The 18,743-nt window shown below is 45.2% G+C and overlaps 1 protein-coding gene across 1 annotated transcript in view; it reads right to left on the bottom strand.

Annotated features, from left to right (window-relative positions):
- Nucleotides 1-1,988: 1,988 nt before the first annotated feature.
- The window catches only part of CHSY1 (chondroitin sulfate synthase 1), a 77,158-nt gene continuing 60,403 nt past the window's right edge, over nucleotides 1,989-18,743 (bottom strand). The window contains exon 3 of the mRNA XM_027644403.1: nucleotides 1,989-6,790. Coding sequence (XP_027500204.1) covers nucleotides 5,198-6,790 — 1,593 coding nt within the window. The 3' untranslated portion in view covers nucleotides 1,989-5,197. The remainder of the gene's footprint in view (nucleotides 6,791-18,743) is intronic.

The following is an 18,743-nucleotide window of genomic DNA, read 5'->3' as shown; positions in this document are numbered from 1 at the left end:
ACAGAACCATCCTGGCAAAGCCAACACTGGCAAAGCCAACACTGGCAAAGCCAACACTGGCAAAGCCAACGCCAACCCAGCAAACAGCCTTTATCTGCCCTTATCACGGCCCGTTTGCTTTGGAAGTTTGTTTTATCGTGGAATTATTTTAAACTGTGCCCTCTGTGTGAGCCCTCTTGGTGAAAAGTCAACAAAGCACCAAGGTGTTGTTATTTGTTTGTTTTCCTGTTCTCAAACAGTCAGTGAGAGGCAGAGCAGGACCCCAGCAAAGTCCTCCCAGCACCCCCAGCCATGCAGGGGGGACCCCTGATTTCCAAGACACTCCCGTCCAGCATGCTGGAAATGTTGGAGCCGATTCAGGTCAATTAAAGTTGAGGTTTTTATTGAATTAAAGTGTGAAAGTAAACACAGCCAGCCCAGTATTTGGGCTGGTATTTTTTTGATGTTAATTCAATTTTTTTCACCTGGCTCATAAATGTGATTTAGAAGGTGACAGAGATTCCTGGGCTGGAGGAGAGCTGGGAGATGGGTTTTGGAGCTTGGAAAGGACATGGACACATCTCATGTGCCTGGGAAAGTGTCAGCAGCAGGTCTGAAGTGAGGAATAAAAATGCTCCTGGCAGCAGCAGCCAGGTAAAATCCAGTAAAAGAGTTGGGGAAGGATTCCTCATGGGATATGGCTGCACTGCCTTGGCTGGGGAGCCCAGGATGTCTCCAAACTGCCTATGCCCAGGGAGGAGGTGGCTTTTTTGGAGCTCCAATTGAGATCAAACCCCCTGAATTTGCTCCAGTCAGTGCAATAACTCAGACTGGCAGAGGGAAGACCTGGGCACAAAAACACTGATTTAAAACAGGTCTCACAGGGGCAGTGTCCCACCAGCCCAGGGATCACCATGGCCAGAGCAGAGGAGGAACCCAGTGGGACCTGGATGCATCTGCCTCGGGCAGGGCACTGACCTGCCCCTCATTTTTAATGTCTCTGCAAGATTTTTTTTCCAAAGAGCTCCCAAGTGCTGCTGGCTGTGCAAGCAGGGTATTTTTAGCAGGTATTCATGCGAAACAGCTCAGGCCAATAATTTGCAATGTAAAGTTAGAGCTTCCACAAAAACTCAGAGTAAGCAGATTTGGGTCAGCAGGACTTTCTGCTGATTTTGGTGAAAGGAACCATCCAGCCTGGTCCAGGGAAGCTGTGCAGGCCTGGAGCTGGTCACTGAGTTTTCCAGGTAATAAAACCCCACTGTGAGTAAAAAAACTTGAAATCCTTCCATGGACGGTGACTCTGCAAAGTTACAGACAAATGTTTCACCTCTTTCAGTGTGTCACATCGAGCGTGACGGTCACTGAAACCACTGTGTGAGCACTTTCCCAGGCCTGTGCTCTCCCTGTCTCCTTTGCCTCTTTTCATCATCCTTGATCATTGAGCAAAGAAAGCTGCTGGGAAGGAAGTGCTGCTAAAAAACCGGTAATAAATCCAACCCCCCCTTGCCAGTGTTGGCTTTAGGCTCCTTTGTTGGTCCCCCCCAATGGTCACCTCAACCCGTCTTGGTCACTGAGGGAGCAAAAATCCCTGAAGGGTGAGGGTGGTGATGGGTCATCCCAAGTGGTTTTCACAACACCTTCCCTGGTGGGAGGTGGCCACTCCAACAGCTCAGCAGACACAAGGGACCCCCAAGGCCCTCCAGGACCACCAACAAGCCAAGCACAAACCAACGTGGGTGCAAAACTCTTGTATGGCCCTGTGAGCTCCAGGAAAGTGGAAATGGCAAAGTTTTTTCTGAGCTCTGACTGGCAAGTTCATCCTTGGCACAGGGATGTGGGACAGTGTTCGCCTCCATGGGTGCTCAGAGAAGGTGAAGGGTTTAAATCCAAGTGCTGAGGGGCTGCAAAGCTCTGCTTGGGTGGGAGTTTTATTGCTGTGAGGATGCCCGTGGCCAGCACGGCATCCAACCCGGGTTACCTACACCAGAAAAACGAGGGAAAGAAGTGTCTCACATTTTTAATTGTTTTAATGAAGAAGACAAGCATCTCAATAGACAGCAATGCTCAGCACATGACTGGTCACCATGTTCTTCAGGATTTCAGGATGGCACCACCTCATTTTCTCGTACCTAGAGGCAAACCCTCTGGGGTTTCGCAGCACCAACAGGCTTCTCAGCATGAAGGAAACTTTTCTCTAAACCAAACAACTGGAGTAAATTGCAGATAAAATGTTCCAGCCCCAGAAGGCATTTTTGTGAAGGCTGGGTTAGTACCTGACCACCGATGGCTTCCACCTGTCCAGCTCCTTACAACTGGGGCAGCAAATACCCCTTATTTTATTATAAAATGGGTTTTATACTGTTAAAGTTTATCATAGAGGGCTATAATTGGAGATTTAACTTCAAAATTGATTACTTTTAAGCTGTGAGTCCATAAAATACATGATCGGTGTGAACAATGTGGGGCCTCCAGAGCTGCCTGCAAACTTGATGGAAAAGTCACTTTTAATACAGATTTGGTAACAGAATTAGAACTGCAGCAACTGAGCAAAAAAAAACCCCAATACCAGATGGGTGCTGGTTATTAAATGGCTTTTTCCAGTTACATACATTCTGCTTTTACCAGCTGTTATGGGCTAAAAAAAGTCCTCCGTGATCATAAATGTTAATAAATATAGTACCAATACAGGGCTTTTATCCCCCCTCTCTTTTGGTGCAGTTCTTTAGGGTTCCTATTCTTCAAGCTCTTTTCTGCAGCCACAAATACAAGTTGCTTTTTTTTCCCCTTTCCCCTGTGTGAAGAAACACTTCTGCAATCCCTAAGATTCTTGCTTTGGGACTTAATTTTTACATAAAAAAAGCCTCACGCCAATACTGAACAACTGGCAGAGCTATTAAAAATAAGTTCTCAACCCACTTCAAAATTATTTTTACTGTGTTTTGAATACACAAAACATTATGACATCATTCAGCCTTGTCACTGTATGCATTTGGAATCTATAGCTGCGGATATTTTCAGACAGCAAAAGTATTTTGAATCTTTTCATGAGGAAAAAGTCAAAACCAGGGGATGGCAGAGCTCAACAGCACTGTGTGCTGAAGTCTGATGAAGAGGTTTCTTCTCCCTTTCCCCACAGCCACGGATGTGGCACTAAGGTTATTCCAGGCCAAAACACAACATGAGAGGTCAAAACTCTTGGAAAGATGGGAGATCCTTTTACCTGGACTTCCCAAAGGTGTGTTACCTCTGCACTGTGCCTATGTTGGATGAAACGATACGGACTGACCACGTGAGCAGCTCCAATTGCAAATAAAAAAAAATCTTTATTGCATCTTAGAAGCAAGTCTTAAAAAAAAAAAAAAAAAAGAGAGAAGGAAAAAAAATTCCATGCACTGAATTCATCCAAGTACCTACATCCTTGGGACTGTCACCAGAAAACGATGAACATTGTAAGACACCAACTCTACACTAGCTGCAGTTTGTACTCCATACACATGTGAACAATGGTTATTTCTTCTACTGGAATAGCAATTGCTCTGTAAGATCCCTTCAAACATGGCAACAACCACCTAAGCATTGGCTTTTCTCTGTTCCTTCACTCGCCTCCACTTCCCAAAGAGTAGGCAAAGTGGAACGGAGGGCAATGAGACGAAATGGTGCTGGAGGATATGATAGAAAAATATATTGTTCACTGGTTTTTATTTTTTGTTTCTGCTGAGCAGGATATTTACAGGTAGGTAGGTCCCAAGAGATCGTCTGCTCAATGACAATTTCCATACACTGTCCAAGTGTCAATGTACAGGGTTCCCTTTCTGGCTTTAAGGCACTTTATTTTGTGTATTTTCTCTTACCTTACTAGGTGTTCATTCATAGGGATCCCACTTTCCTTGTATTCAGCCTCCCCATCCCCAGTTCCTCTTAGAATACCAAATAAATTCATAAGCTCACTGAAGTAATTCCAAAAATGTTAAAGAAATTTGGGGGGGGGAAAAAGAAAGATTCGTGAAAAAATATTTTAGAAAGTAATCTTTGGAGATCATTTACTATAAGTATGATGTACACTACCTTATCAGTGAGAAGATGCAATACATTCCTAATATATATATATATATTTACACACACATATATATATATATAAAATATTAAAATGACTAACAGATATTCAAGGAAAGGTCAAGAATCTAAAACAATGGATATTAAATAAATTAACGGTCTAGAAGATACAGAAAAAATTAATCCCAAAACGAAACTAGTAATCAAATGTAATAATTGTTCCCATTAACATCATGTAATTGACTGAACAAAGTCGATGCGATCGGGCGCAGGACACTCGGTGCAGAGGAGTTTTCCAAGTTATTTTCAGGAATCTTGGATTGTTCGCTGCGTGTTGCTGTTTGGTTGCAAGAGATTCCCATTTCCCAGCCTCTTCCCCTCCCACATCACACCTCAGCATTTCTTGGTCGCATCGCTCAGCTCTAGGACAGCGGTTGAGGACAATACACAGAACCCACCACGGATTCCTAAAACATTCCGTCCATATATGGACCAAATATAAACCACAACAATTTCTACAGGGACTAACCGGATCACGGGTTGTGCTTACTTCCTTCCCTCCCTTGGAGTCGCCTGCCCATAATAAGTGGAAGTGTATTTTTAAACTGAAATAATCAGGAAATAATTAGGAAAAACCCCCTCGTGCGATTACCACCCTTCTCATCGCCACAGCGGTTTGGTTTGGTCTAACACAAACTGAAAATTCATGGCTATGCTGAACCAAAGGAGCAGAATCTTTGCACGGCAGCAGTCACACCAAAACATTTAGACACAAGCGTTTTGTCACTTGGCTTTGCACGCTCAGGTCCCAATTTACAGAATCCCAGCAACGAAGACGGCAAAGGAAACGGCAGGAAACAATCTTTTGTTCATAAGGAAATTCTAATTCAAGTCAGATTTCCGCTGATTGGTCAGATAACTCTTAAACAATTATTTTGTTTTGTCTGAAGGCAAATATTGATCACAGTTTTGTTCAAAACCAAAAACACGACAACAAAAAAAACCCAAGGGCCTTGTTCTTCTCGAAACGAGCGCTTTGTAAGAAAACAACGATGATTTCTAAAATATATCCTGTGTGGTCTTTTAAAAGTGAATTATCAAAAAACATTTTCCCAAAAATAAATTAGATAATTAAAAAAAAAGTCTTTTCCAGCATAGCTGGACATTAGGCTGTCCTCACTGAGCCATTAGTATTGCTGCTTTTCCCAAAATTTGGGTCATTTTTTTCAAACCATATTTCAGCCAGCTGTTGTGTGGACCCATAAGTTGAAGCTTTGGACCCCAAGCACATTTTATATTGTTTTGGATCAAGATTAGGGTCACAAAAAACAGGGTGATGCACATGGACTACTCCAATTTCTTGGCTTCGGAAAATTTTTAAGCCAGATTGAATGACTTTGTTAAATAGATCTACGTCTTCAAGGCCCCAACCTTGGATGGAGACATCAAAGCCACCTGCTTGAAGAAGATCACCTTTGTAAATACAGGTGATACCAAAGCCATAGTTCCTCCAGAAACCTGTTTTCTGGGTGAAGGCAAAATGATTGTCACTAGGAACCTTTCCACTATAAACAATCTTTGGATCATACTGGCTAAAAATGATGGGAAAATACACTTGTTGACCCAAAACTGTATTGGCTCTACACCGCTGGAGGAATTCTGCAGTAAACACTAAGTCAACATCACAGAAAAAAAGTAAAGACTCGTTCTGGAACTGAGAAGATCCGACTTCCAGAGCCAACGCCCTCGAGAACTCCCCCGACACGGGCAGAACCTGCATGTCAGCCTTGGGGTACTTGGAGCGGTATTCCCTCATCAGATCGATCTGCTTCGCTCTGTCAGGGTTGGAGTTGGAGTTGAAAATCAGGACAACCAGCTTGACATTCTGGTTTGGAATGAGGCACGTCTTTTCAAAATTCCCCATGAACCTTGCGAACATGTCAAAACGCCCGGAGAGAGGAATCAGGATGTTGATCTTCTTGTCTTTGAGCTCCTTCCTCTCTGCTTTGGATCTGCTGAGCTGGAAGGGAACGAACATCTTCAGCGAGTTGGAGAGGAAAGACAAGGATCCAGAATCCTGGTTGATTTTGCTGGCCAGCTCTTTGGCATCCATCTCTTCGTGTTCCATGAACTGGATCTTGCTGAACGTCTGCTGCAGGTACGCGTGCCTCCGGACGGGGACCGTCATCTTCTTCCCCTTGTGTTTCTTGTACAGGAGCAACAAGTCCAGAACGTACTCTGCTCCGTACATGGGGTTCACCCTGCGATAGCCATACTGTATTTCCTTGAAATCTATGATCCTCCCCCGGGTCTTAGCGTTGGCATTGATCATTTCCATGACCTGCATAACGATGTCATCCAACGCTTCACGCTGAGATGAGTCCATTCCTCTCCGCGGGGGCTGCCCGTCAGCACCCGAATACAAATATTTTCCTGTAAGAAACTCCCATTCCAAGATCTCTTCCCGGTGGCGGGGCTGGAATCGCATGAAGGAGGGTGGCATCCCCAGCTGCAGGTCTTCTTTGTGGATTTCAGTGTTGCTGTATTTGCTCATCAGGACGATCTCCCGGTGCAGCTGCACAGTCCGGTGACGCAGCTCCGCTATCTTGCGGCTCAACATGTAGCTGTGAAGCCTGTACTGGTACGGGGGGTTCTTATTGGGGTGCAGAGTTATAGCTCGGTGTATTTTGCTGTTCCTCAGGTCTCGAATGTAGCCCTTTTTGTTCTTCTCATAATTCTCATAGAACAGCTGCTGCATCTAGAAGAGAGAGAGGAAAAGTTACAGTCCCGGCAGTGCGGTCCCTGTGAAAGTCAGCCCACGCAACCCCGCTGGGAGAGAATTCCTCCTCGCTTGCAGGGCCAGAAGGCTTTCTGAGTAAGCTGTTCTTGGGTTTAGGCACAGGTTGTAGCAATACCAGCTGCCATTCAAGGAAATTAAGAGGATTATTCATTGTAAACTGGTGAAAGAAACATCTATCATGGATTTGGGATTAGTACAGCCCATTCTAGAGATATCACCATCGGGCAAACAACTGAGCAGTAAGTCGACTGTAAGCTCATTTTTTCACAACACACCATCACCAGGAAAAAACACCATGAAGTGTTCACTACAAAACTCTTAACTATTTGTCTGCCTCCCATTGTTTTAATAATAATAATAATAATAATAATAATAATAATAATAATAATAATAAAGAATAAAGAATAATAAAAGAAAATCCAGGTTTAGGCATTCAAAATCCAGGTTGCTGAATGTTTTAGTCTAGATGCCAAATACATTATTTCAAGTGCTGCAATGCAAGGCTACAGTTGTCATTTTAAAATGTCAGTAAAGTGTACCTGAGATTCCTAGAGTTCCAGAAGGCAGGTAATACAGGATGCATGTGTACACTACGATAAAAACATCTTATGGAAACTGCTATTTCAAAAGAAGAAGACAGAGAGCTGAGATTAGATTTACAAGCCTTAGGAAAGCAGACAAACCAGCTTTCCTGTTTTCAGTAGCACAGGCAGTACCTGATAGCATGAAAGAGAAATCACGATGATAATGTGGAAAATAAGCTGAAAAAAAAAAGAAAAACAAGAGAAAAAAGCCCAAGAGGCCAAAGGTATATACCAGCTTCGGTAAAGGAAATTTATAAAGATCATGATTCTATGCCACAGCACAAACATCATCAACCTGCCAGAGGAGCTGGCACTGCACCTTCATTCAATATGGGACCCCATCGATGTTGCTGCCAGTAGAATTTGCTACAGGTAACAACAGTCAATAAACCACAAAGGACTGTGAAGGGCTGTAAAGATTAGCAAAGAGCTAAACCGAAAACAAAAACCAGCGAGAACGGCTCAAATATGACGGCAATTAAACCGAGCACTAAAGGGAAAATCACCGGAACAGAAACCCTCCCTTTACCAGCTGCTCAGAGGGAGTGCAAGCCCTGTTTTATTAGGCCTTAGGTTGCATTTTTCCCATTATTGTGGACAGACACTGAAGCTAGGAATAAACTTACACCTGGATTTAATTGCTGCTATCTTAACACACCAGCTGTGTGCACGCTGAAAGCTGCCACTCGGCGCATCGCTGCCGACAGCTCGGGAGCAAGCTGTGCCTACTGGAAGCGTGGATTTTAATTTGAACAAATGTAATTCATTGCAAAGGAGGGAGGGAGGAATTTCAGCCAGATTGAGAAAGAAAGGACATTTATTTCATGGGTCACCCCCAGCCCCCCACTCCTTCTTTCCTGCTCAAGTTCACCTTCTTCCCGCTCTCCCCCAAGCGATCCCTGCTGCGTGCCTGCTGTCTGGGAGCAATCCAGGCCAGAGGATAGATGGATCTGTACAGCAATGCAGCCAAAGGAGAACATCTTGGCCATGGCCTCTTGGCAGGCCCCAGATGAGCTGCCTGTCGAGATGTATAATATCCCTTTAGAAGTCATGCAAGATTTAAAAGCGCGCTACGGGCAGAGGTCGCCTGGTCTAATCCTACGTTCAGCAGAGTTATCCAAACGAAGCATGTTTTTCCACTCACCCAAAGATGTTCTTCATTTCTATCCCCATATTGTTTCCTCTACTAATAACACTTTATTTTTTGGTCACTTTGAACCTCACTGTTCCTGTGAAAGGCTCTAGGAGACCTCAAATCACACCCACTTAGGGTCAGTCCTGTGAGCACAATTTATTACAGTGGAGAGCTCACACGGGAAGAACAAGATCAGCCCAACACTGCAGGACCCACATGGATATTTTACTGACTCCACTGATCTATCCTCTCTCAAGCTACATATATAAAGAACTAGAAGCACTAAAGGCATATGGCAATAATTTTACTGACCTTTTAACTACAACTAAAGGCAGAGGCTTTCCCAGGAGTATTGTGACATTAGATAAAAGTTCTTAAATCACATCACTATCTGATTTCCATTATTTAAAGGAAAATTGACAAGAGGACTTAATTTCAAATCTTGTTTTGAATTTATAAGAAAACAAAATCAAGACCACGCAGCCTGAATGCATTTACTCCAAAATTGCTACCTAGGGCATTCTGAATTAGCTACAAGAGGAAACCATGAGGAGCAGAAAGACTTTTAGATTACACAACGAAGTTTTAATAGAATACCGATGGGCAGGAAAATGTTATGAAACTTCCCAATGGAAGTAAAGATAGGAACCCCTAGCAAATGGCCCTAAATAAAGTTAAGAGGCACACTTTAAAACTGTGCCTTGCCCCTCAGGAGTCACTTTTTTGGTACACTGGTTAACTTTGGAACTTCTAATACTACATCTTGCCTCTTCCAAAACCTACCTTGCTTCAAAAACTGAACTGAAAATAAAACATATCTCAGCAAGACTTTACTGGTGCTTCAACACAAAGCAATTTACAACCGAAACACCAATCAACAGCCACCTTGCTCCAGCCAAAAAGGTGACAACTGCCCAAACCCTGCGCTCCAGCCAACCCTGCAGAGCAGTTAATGAGAGGCACCACAGCAGCCAGGCTTCTATATAATCCTATTTTTCACAAGAATGCCTTGCAAGGCTGGCACGTTCAATATTTTTCCTGTGAAGTCTCCCCCTCTCCTACTCCAGTGTCCCTCTTGTCTCCCTTCATTCTGCAAGCTGCAGCAGGCACGGGATGTGCCAGCTTCCCGCAGCTCCAATCACCCATCTCGGAGCCAAGGTACACTGGCAGGAAACACAAAGAGTATTGGAAGGGGTTAATAAATTCCCTGTGGAGAGTACAAGGACTCACAAACTATTTTTTCACAGCAGCATGAAGTGTTGTACACAAAGTCCAAGTGGCCAGAGGCCAGTGGAACAATTTAACCCTTCCTGGGATGAGGCGCCCGTGGACACTGACCCAGGGCCACAGAAGCCCTGGGATGCTCATGGGCTTTTCTGCACAATAAGAAGTGGTTGTATTTTCTCACCCACATCTACAGACTTTGGGGAAATAAGTAGTTCCCTCCATGCTGTTTGACAGCTCCTCACCGACATCAACTTGCTCAAATCACTAAGACAGTAGTAACATTGGGTTCAATCACTAACAAGGGCAATGCTCAACCGTCACAAATCACTGCTAACATAATTTCTACCTGATCTGGGTCCAAACCACCATGCTAAATATTATCTATTAGCACAAACCAACTTCCAACTCCACGCAACACCAGAACGCCATAAGGAAGACAAAAAAATCATAATTAACTCTTGTGTACATCATTAATAGCAGGGTGCAGGAAGGCCACAGAAAAAGTAATACCTATAATTTATTTGCTCCTCCCACATAGCAGCCATTAAACACACACGTGGGGAGCGACACAAGCCCAGCACACGCACATCTCCAAAAGACATTACGTGCAAACCTCCCCATGCCTGTTACCAGAGCCCTGAGAGCTGAACTCCTGCAAACTCTTCTTTTAGTGAAACAGGTTCCTCTGTGATTCTTTTCAGAAAAAGAACCTTTCATGGATATTAATTTTGCAATGATTATATTCTAAGCATGCTTTATTCTAGTGCGGAGCACTGAGAGCATAGGGATACAAAGAAGAGCTACTCTTTATTGACCACTATTTACTCTAGACCTGTTGAAGCCTTAAAAACCCTAATGTTCCCCAAACCATTAGAGACTGAATGTTTAAACTGTGGTACAGCTGTTGTGGGCACTGCTGGCTTGTGTCCAAAAGACCAACTGAAAGGAGAGAGTGTTATGTTCTTCGTTTTAAATGAAGAAGTCTTTTGCAGGCCAAAAAAAAGTGTACTGGAGAAAATGGACTTTAAAAATAAGACCAGTTTATGCAGAAACTGGCCTGCAGCCACGGATTAGCCCCCAAGGGCTTTCTCTCACAGCTCCAGATTGTACTACCAAAGCCCAGAGAACGCAGCCCCACAAGTCTCATGAAAAGCAATCATGGACAGGACATGTTGTATGGCAGGTTTCGAAATGCCCAAGATGGGCTTTAACTACAAAGGCAAGCTAATTAAAAGATGGTTAATGTCACCTAGTGTTGAGCACCTCTGTCTGGAGGGGATGAGTATGTGGTCCCTCTCCACAGCCAGTGTGGAGCTGTCGTCCTATGGGAGTAACACCAGTGCTGGGACAGCCCTGCCCCCGCCCCACAGCTCTGCAGCCAAAAGTAGGCAAGATGCTCACCCCTATCTTCTCCTTGCTCCTCCTTCCACAGATGCAGCAGAGGTGGTGTATTGGGGGCAGGTCCTGTTGGCTGGTTGAAGTGCAACCACTTCCCAAGGAATCGCATGAAATACTTGTAGCTGCACTCACACAGCTTTGGCACTTGCAGTTATTAACCACAACAGATCATTATTTCCTGTTTTTTATGTCATCAGTACAGTTCAATTGATTAAATACTTTGCCAAGGGAAGGAACAGTGGGGCTTTGTTTACTGATGACATCCCTATGGTGGAGGGGGAGACTGCAGAGACCCTCTGGATACAGCTCTGGGTATTCAAGGTTCTCTCTGTTTAAATCCCGATACTTTATGTGTGATCCCACAGCTAAACACTGACATGACTGAAGCCACTCTTTCAGAGAGTTATTATGGTGGAGACAAACACAGGGAAGTAATGGATAAACACTCATGTCCACTGAACTTGGCCACTCGTTCACGCCTGTAACCTCCCCAGTTGCCATTACAGGAAAGGATGCAGGAAACGCCACTCGGCGCTGGGAGATCAGACTTCCCTCTCAGCTGGCAAGTGAAGCCCTGAACTCTGGAGCACGATTAAATGATGTGATTCCTCAGACAAGTTACTTCTCACACAACATCCATCATGTGCTGCTGGTTTACATTTGCTTTGTTTCATAAAGAGGGGCAAGAAAATCATCCTGAGCAGCCAGTACTCAAAATTTCCATGGCAGATTACTAGGGAGGCAGAGGCAGATCCAGCTGTGACCTCTGGGTGCAATAACTCCAGGCATGCTCTGAAGCAAGAAGTTTATTTTGTACAGCACAAATGCCTCTTCTTATATGATCCTAAGTGAAGCAGTGCTGGTCTCGCTCAAGAGCCTCGCAGTGCCTTCTGCACAGCTCTCCTCTCCTAAGTATTCCAGAAAGGAAGCCAAGCACCAAGGCAAGTTTCAAGCACAGCAAACTCAAGGTCATTGAATTCCCAAGGAATCTGTGAATTAAGAGAGTTACTGCTGGAGTTCAAGCTTTTGTGAACCATACCAAGTAGCTGTTTAATTAAACAACTGTTCTTCTCCCAATCCTTTCTTGTTTAAGCAAGTAGAAGAGCTTAAAAATTACTTATTCATTTACAGTTTCTCAAACCAAGTAGCCTTTAAAGTATTTCCAGTTTGGCAACAGAAAGAAGAAAACCTGCAAAAATGAATGGGTTTTCAAAACTGGCATCGAGTACCTCGCCTCTGACCCTGAGCTTGACGATCTCATTACCCAAAACCTACACGTGGGAGCAGTCCAAGGCACTTGGGAACTGAGATCCTCCAGCTAGGAAGCAGAGAACTTCCCTCCTCCTGGCCCTGCATTAAACTGAGCTTCATCCTCCTGGTCTAGATGAAGATACAGAAACCAGATAAAACAGAATGTGCCAGTTTAGGATATTTGGATTTAACGGTGCAAACCCTAAGAAAGCTGGATGTGATTGCGAGGTTTTCTTCCAAAAGGTTCTGATTTTGAAAGAAACAAAAACAAATAAAACACCACTAAATATTAACAAATGTTCTGTGCTACGGCTATTAAGGAATCAGAACATCATAGGTGCTAATGACTAATTGTCATTGTGATTGCCTGAGAAATGATTCTCAAAAGCTGTTTCTAGTATAATTTCCAAATTACGAGTTCTGGTGCAAACTGCTGTGCTGCACAAGGCTCGCCCCTTGCTCAAGGCTTTGACCCATGGGGCAAATGATTCAGCTTTCCCTCTCCAGCCTCTGTCCCAGATCCAAACAAAACCAGGGATACAGTGACTCGCTGTTGATTTGTTCATTTAAGAGCCAGACTCAGGGATGATGCCAAATTACTTGTCCATCGAATATACTATCTCAGGATTTCTTTTCCTTGTTGTCAACTCCACACTTTTACTCTGCAGTACAGGCAGAGTACAAGAAAACTTGGTTTTCATTATGAATTTCAACAGGCCCATGAAAGACAGAGCCACAGCCTTGGAAGTCTGTATCTGCTCTTTCTCACGAAAAGTGTTAAGATTCCAGAGGAGCAGCACATGACCCTTGGAGGGTAGTTTCTTGGAGATGATGAGCAGAAAGCTTCTGGCACCCTGGCCAATATTTTTTTGGATGCTAAAAGCAGAGTTACAGGGTTGCAGTCTCCTCTGAGCAGGGACTACAGAAGAGAAGACCCCTCCTGGACTGCTGTGTGATTTTCCACCATGTGTTTTCAAGAAGCAGTAATGTAATCATTTAGAAATACTTCTGTTCATGGAATTCAAAGATTCCTATTTGGGAGCTACTTTCCATATCCAGTGGTTTTGTAGGAGTTGAGAGCCATGATGGATGATGAGCCTCTTTGGTCCACTTGGCAAGGCCACCACAAGCTGCTGCTTTACAAGAAACCCTCTGCTTGGAGAAACTTCAGCTGCAGCCCAGGCATCCACTCACCACCTCAACATCAGAAATCGAGCCAGAGCAGTGCAGCCTCTCTGCCAGACTGCATGGGGACAGCAGTGATCCTGCACCACACCCCAGGTCTCCAGGTCTCTGCCAACACCAGGTTCAGCAGGAAGCCTGGGGGAAGGACTGGCTCCAGTGGGTCTGTCTCAGGATCCATCCCTTTCAGCCTTGCCAACATGTGCCCACCAGCACAGCTTCCTTTAGCTGCAGGACGTTTCAGGAACCCCCATCCCTGAGGAGGAACATGGAGCCCTACATGGAGACAACGTCACAGTAACAGAACTGAAGGACAGGACTGGAACAGTCACATCAGCGCAAAGCTCTGAACCTCCCTTGAGCCTTCACAGGAGATTACTGTGAATTTAATTAGGCAGAGATTCAGCCTCACAATAGCAACTGCTGCAGTTCTTCCCTGCGTGTAAAAAGGTGGGGGTGTATTTTAAAACACAGACTCATTTTCAAGACGTTCATCACTTCCGGTTTAAGCAGAACCATTTTAGAAGAGGAGGGACACAGCCCCCTTTTTCATGGCAACAAGCCATGCTTGCTGTTTCTGATTCCTTGAAAAGACTTGGGTCAGGAATATATCTTTTGGAAAGGGGCGAGAGGGGAGCTGGGAATGCTGAATAAAGTCCCCAAGACAAGGCCAACTACTGAACAGCCTGCGTCAAAGCTGCAGCCCTTCAAACCTGTGGTGCCAGGACAGCCTTGAAGTGACAGAGCCTCTTCCACAATGGCATTTATAAATCCATTTGTTTTATGTTTTCCTAATAACCGATGGTAAAGGCGCTTTTTTTTTTTGCCAGTTGCATCAGTATCAGCTAATGAAAATTGACAGAAAATTGGAAATATTTCAGATTTCTAATTTCTCTGCTAGTGAACCCTCCTCCCAGCTGCCACAACAGCCGCTCCATGGGGGCTGCTGTGTTGTGCCTCTGCCAGGCGAGCAGCTGGAAGTAGGGATGTTGTTTAGGATTCACTCTTGAAACCTTAGCCCTTTCCAAACTGGTGGTGGCCTGTCCCTAGGAGGTGGCAGCTGCACACCACTTCATGCTGGCGAGGGTATCTGAAACACAGAGGAAGCCAGCACTTAAATACACTCTGAGAGTGGGCTCATTCTGCCCACTTGGCCTCACTGGATCAACAACACTCAGCTCTGTTTGTGTCTCACTGGTGACACCTGGTTTGGCACAGCACAAGGGATAAGGTGATGGTGAATTGCTGCAGTGTCAAGTGGATGGCACAGCCATCTCGCCCCCACGCTTGGATTTCAATGAGTGCTCCAACATGGTGCTCTCTAACTGTTTTTTCCAGGGTTATGCTGAAGTCATCCTTTGTTGGCCATTGCTGAAGGCTGCCCTGCTCTCAGCAGGAGGGGATTTGGCAGCACGAGGCAAGGCTGGGTTTCCTGCCCAAGTCCAGCCTCAGCAAGACACCCCTCCAAGGCACCCAGCAATGAAATGGGAACTTACTCCATGATCCTCTGGTTGGTTCTCCTAAATCAAGCTGGATTTAAAAGAATATCTATCTCCTTTTATTCCCGTTGGTAGGAAATCAGAACAAGCTATGGAGTTCCTTACAAACTCCCACAGAGCTGGTGCCCAACAGTTTGTGACGCAGGCAGATGGTTTTCCGCCTCCTCTCTCACCAGCCCGCGAGCTCAGAGCGCTTCTTCATCTTCCAAATGGTTTTTCAGCCAGAGCCACCATTTCTGGAGCTGGTTTGAATACTGTCTCCAAGGGCCTGGACTCAATCACCAGCTCATTTCACACGGGCAGCAGCGCAGGATGACAGCTTCCAGGGCTCACCAAAGCTGCACAGCATTGTTCTCAAGCGTGGGGATTAACCGCGTGCACTTTTTTTCTTTTTTCACCAAAAGCATTGTTTAGTAATTGCTCAGAGGAGGGGAGGGAAATAAAGTCACAAACCCTTGTTTTATGTGGAGAAGCCACATGTTTCAGTCAGCCCACGAGGATCCACAGCTGAGCCCTGGCCAGGGGATAACAGAGCTGTAGAAGGCAGTGATGGTAACGAGCACCGTGCAGTAACACAGACGGAATTTCCACAGCGAGATGCCACGATTGCGAAAGCGTTTCCCCAGTGCTTGTGTCACCACCACGCAGGACTTCAAGCCTGCCTGCTATCCTGAGGTTAAAAGCAAAACCTGCCCTTTGTCTCATCACTGGAAAACATATGTACATCATCCCAGTGTAGACGTGGCACTGCCAAAACCATTCCATGACAAGGTCTCTGCCTCAGAGAGCTCTGCCATCTAAATGACATGCAATACACAGTAGTTTGGTGATAAAAGATATAGTTCCTTGATCAATGAAGGATCAGCTGAGGAGGTTTGCCCTCTGCTGATTATCAGAGGGCTGATAACCTCTCAAGAATCTGACTTTCATGCCCTGTAAGCCAAAATTCCCATAAATTGTGCATTAATAGCTTTAACTACAAGCTGAAGCACAAGGGATAATATATTTAAAATCAGGCAATTTTTATGAGAAAGTAGTGATTTACTAATGCAAACCAGAGCCTCACTTGGATAGGGTTGGCAGGGTGGGTGCAGATTCAACACCCCAGAAAGAAGAGAAAAGTGGTGAAAGAAGGGAAAAGGGATGAAAGAAGGGAAAAGCACGGCTGCATGTGCACAGGACCAGCCCGTTCCTCTGCAGTTTCATATATGCTCCTAACCAGAAGAAAGGCAACAACTTTCTAGGCAGCCACAGTTTTTATTGTCCTCCTGTCAGTGGAACAACTTTCTCATTATTAAAACGAGCTGTCAGGCAGACTGGCATTTCCCTCCTTGCCGTGTCCAAGTCAGCCCGTTCGTTCAAATATGGTTAAAGATTTCACATAGTGTTGCTGGCTAACTGTATATGGTCTGAGGTTTTCTGGAAGTTTGCTGTCTGGCACAGTTTGGAAAAGTAACAAGCAGAGTTACTCTGCAGTGCTCTGTAACCAAGTGCCTCTTGCATTACACACAGTCTGTCAGAGCGAGGGATTCACCTCCACACGGGTGTTTAAGCCTTGCTGATGTTCACTATCCATCATCCAGCTCTGACAAAAAGAATATTTAGCTGTTGCTTTTGTAATGCTCTAAATTAAAACAGGAGATGTGGATCCTGATAAATGCAGTTATGCTGAATGTAAATGCATTAGCCACTAGAAATGGAAAGGAAAAAAAAAAACACTGCCTCAAACACTCCCCAGCCTGGGGAAGGATTTGCTACTCACACAACACACTGAACTCTCTTCTGAACATTAGCCATACATACAAGGAGTTTTTTGGTCCTTTAGTAGGGTTTTTTTTGTTCCTTTCCTTCCAACCTGGAGGACACTTCATTCTGCTGGCTGCAACCAAGCTGTTGCAGGTGCAGTTTTGGGAGAGTGGACCTGGCTCCAAAACTTGTGCCCGTTACCTGCAGCCACTGTGGCTTGGTCCCTCCATCCCTCAGCTGCCAGACTGCAGGTTGCAAGTCTCAGCTTTCACCCAACTGGTGTTTCCTTTCCCTCTCCCTTGACCACTGCCCTTCCAGAGTTGTAAACCAGGCATCTTGAAGGAATTTATCATTTTTATTAGTGCCTTTCCCATACCCCATTGACACTTTTCACTCATCTGGGAGACAGGGGCAATGGGAGATCTTCTGGGTAGGTTTGCCTGCTGGGTCAAGGCCCTGTTGCTTCAGGAAACCTTGTGGGTGCTCAGTGCTGCTGAGCACAATGGAAAACAGCAGGGAGGGAGGAAAAGCCATTGCTGAGAAAGCAGAAGAGCTTTAGCCAACAGATGGGGAAGGCCAGTGGAGTTTGCAGCTTCCTTCACCAGACAGCAATGCCTTGTCTTCTTATGACCCATTTTTAGTTGCTGATCAAGAACATATCAGGGATTTGACTCATGAATAGCAAACGACTTGTGCTGGGTTTGCCAAAAAACCTTCTTCTTGCTGCAGGAAGGCTGGGCTGCTTTGAAGTAGCTCCTGAACCAAGACAATTTACAGCCTGACAGCTTAAAGCTGCATTGAAACAGGCACTCGTGTCCTCGGGGTGTTATAAATCGCCGCGGTTCAGAGGCAGGCGGGCACTGGCCCGGGAGGGCAGGGTGCATGGATGGGGACTGTGTTCTTCTGCTGTCCCACAAAGGCACATCCACGAGGGAGCCAGAGCCCTTCAATGGGGCTTTCAGAGGGACACACAGGACTACTTTCTGCTGCATTTTCCTCAGTACTCTTCTGAGATATACTTGTGTCATCTGAACTGCAGGTTGTTCCCGAGCTCAGTGCGGTTTTGAGCTGGAGCTAATAAGGGTTCTGATGTGCACCCCATGAGCAAATAGGTGCTCCTAACTCACAGTCGACAGCAGGCTTGGAAAGCACTACCGAGAGCAAATTTTGGGAACAGGCTCAGCTGGAGGCAGAGGGATCCACTGATGACTCAGCCCTGGGGGCTGCACCCTGTGTCAGAAAACAAAGTGGGCACTGACACACCACCTGAGTCTTAAAATAGCAGCACTGTTCAACACAACTCATCTAGCAGGGAGGCACCCTGAGAACTCAGGGTGGGAGGAAGGCTCATGCTTCACTCAAGGACGTGTGTCAAGGACATCTGTCGGTCATCACTCTATAGCAACAACTTGATTTGGGATGCCCAATCCAGTGTTAATAGGATTCTTCTCTACAGCCTACAGAAAGCTTTGCATGTACCCCAGGATTCTCACCCTCACTTCATGGCTGTTGGGGGTTTTTCCCATCAAAGGTCCAACAGGACAGTGTGCAGGCTGCTGGACTGTGCTTTTCATCAAGCCCTGCCTCTCCTGCCTTTGCCTTGTCTTGATGTGAACGCCAAAGTCAAATACAATCCACCCACCCAAAACAGATGTTAGAAACCTGTCTGTCTCTCTTCAGCTGTCCTCTGAGGTCTGGCCTCCTGTCAAATGCCTGAGGGGATAGTTTTCTTTTTCATTTTTAAGGCAATGATAATATGTTCAAAGGCACTTTTTTTTCTGTTCGGAGAAGACAAATCTACACCAGGTCCAGAAGTGCTTCAATACACACCAGCAAATAACAAATCTCTGTCTCTGAGAGAAGTTTGACTTCTTGACTTGCAAAATAAT

The sequence above is a fragment of the Corapipo altera genome, unplaced genomic scaffold (genome assembly GCF_003945725.1).
Source record: "Corapipo altera isolate COAL_440 unplaced genomic scaffold, ASM394572v1 50, whole genome shotgun sequence".
Classification (NCBI taxonomy): Eukaryota; Metazoa; Chordata; class Aves; order Passeriformes; family Pipridae; genus Corapipo; species Corapipo altera.
This window is presented reverse-complemented; position numbering and strand designations above follow the sequence as displayed.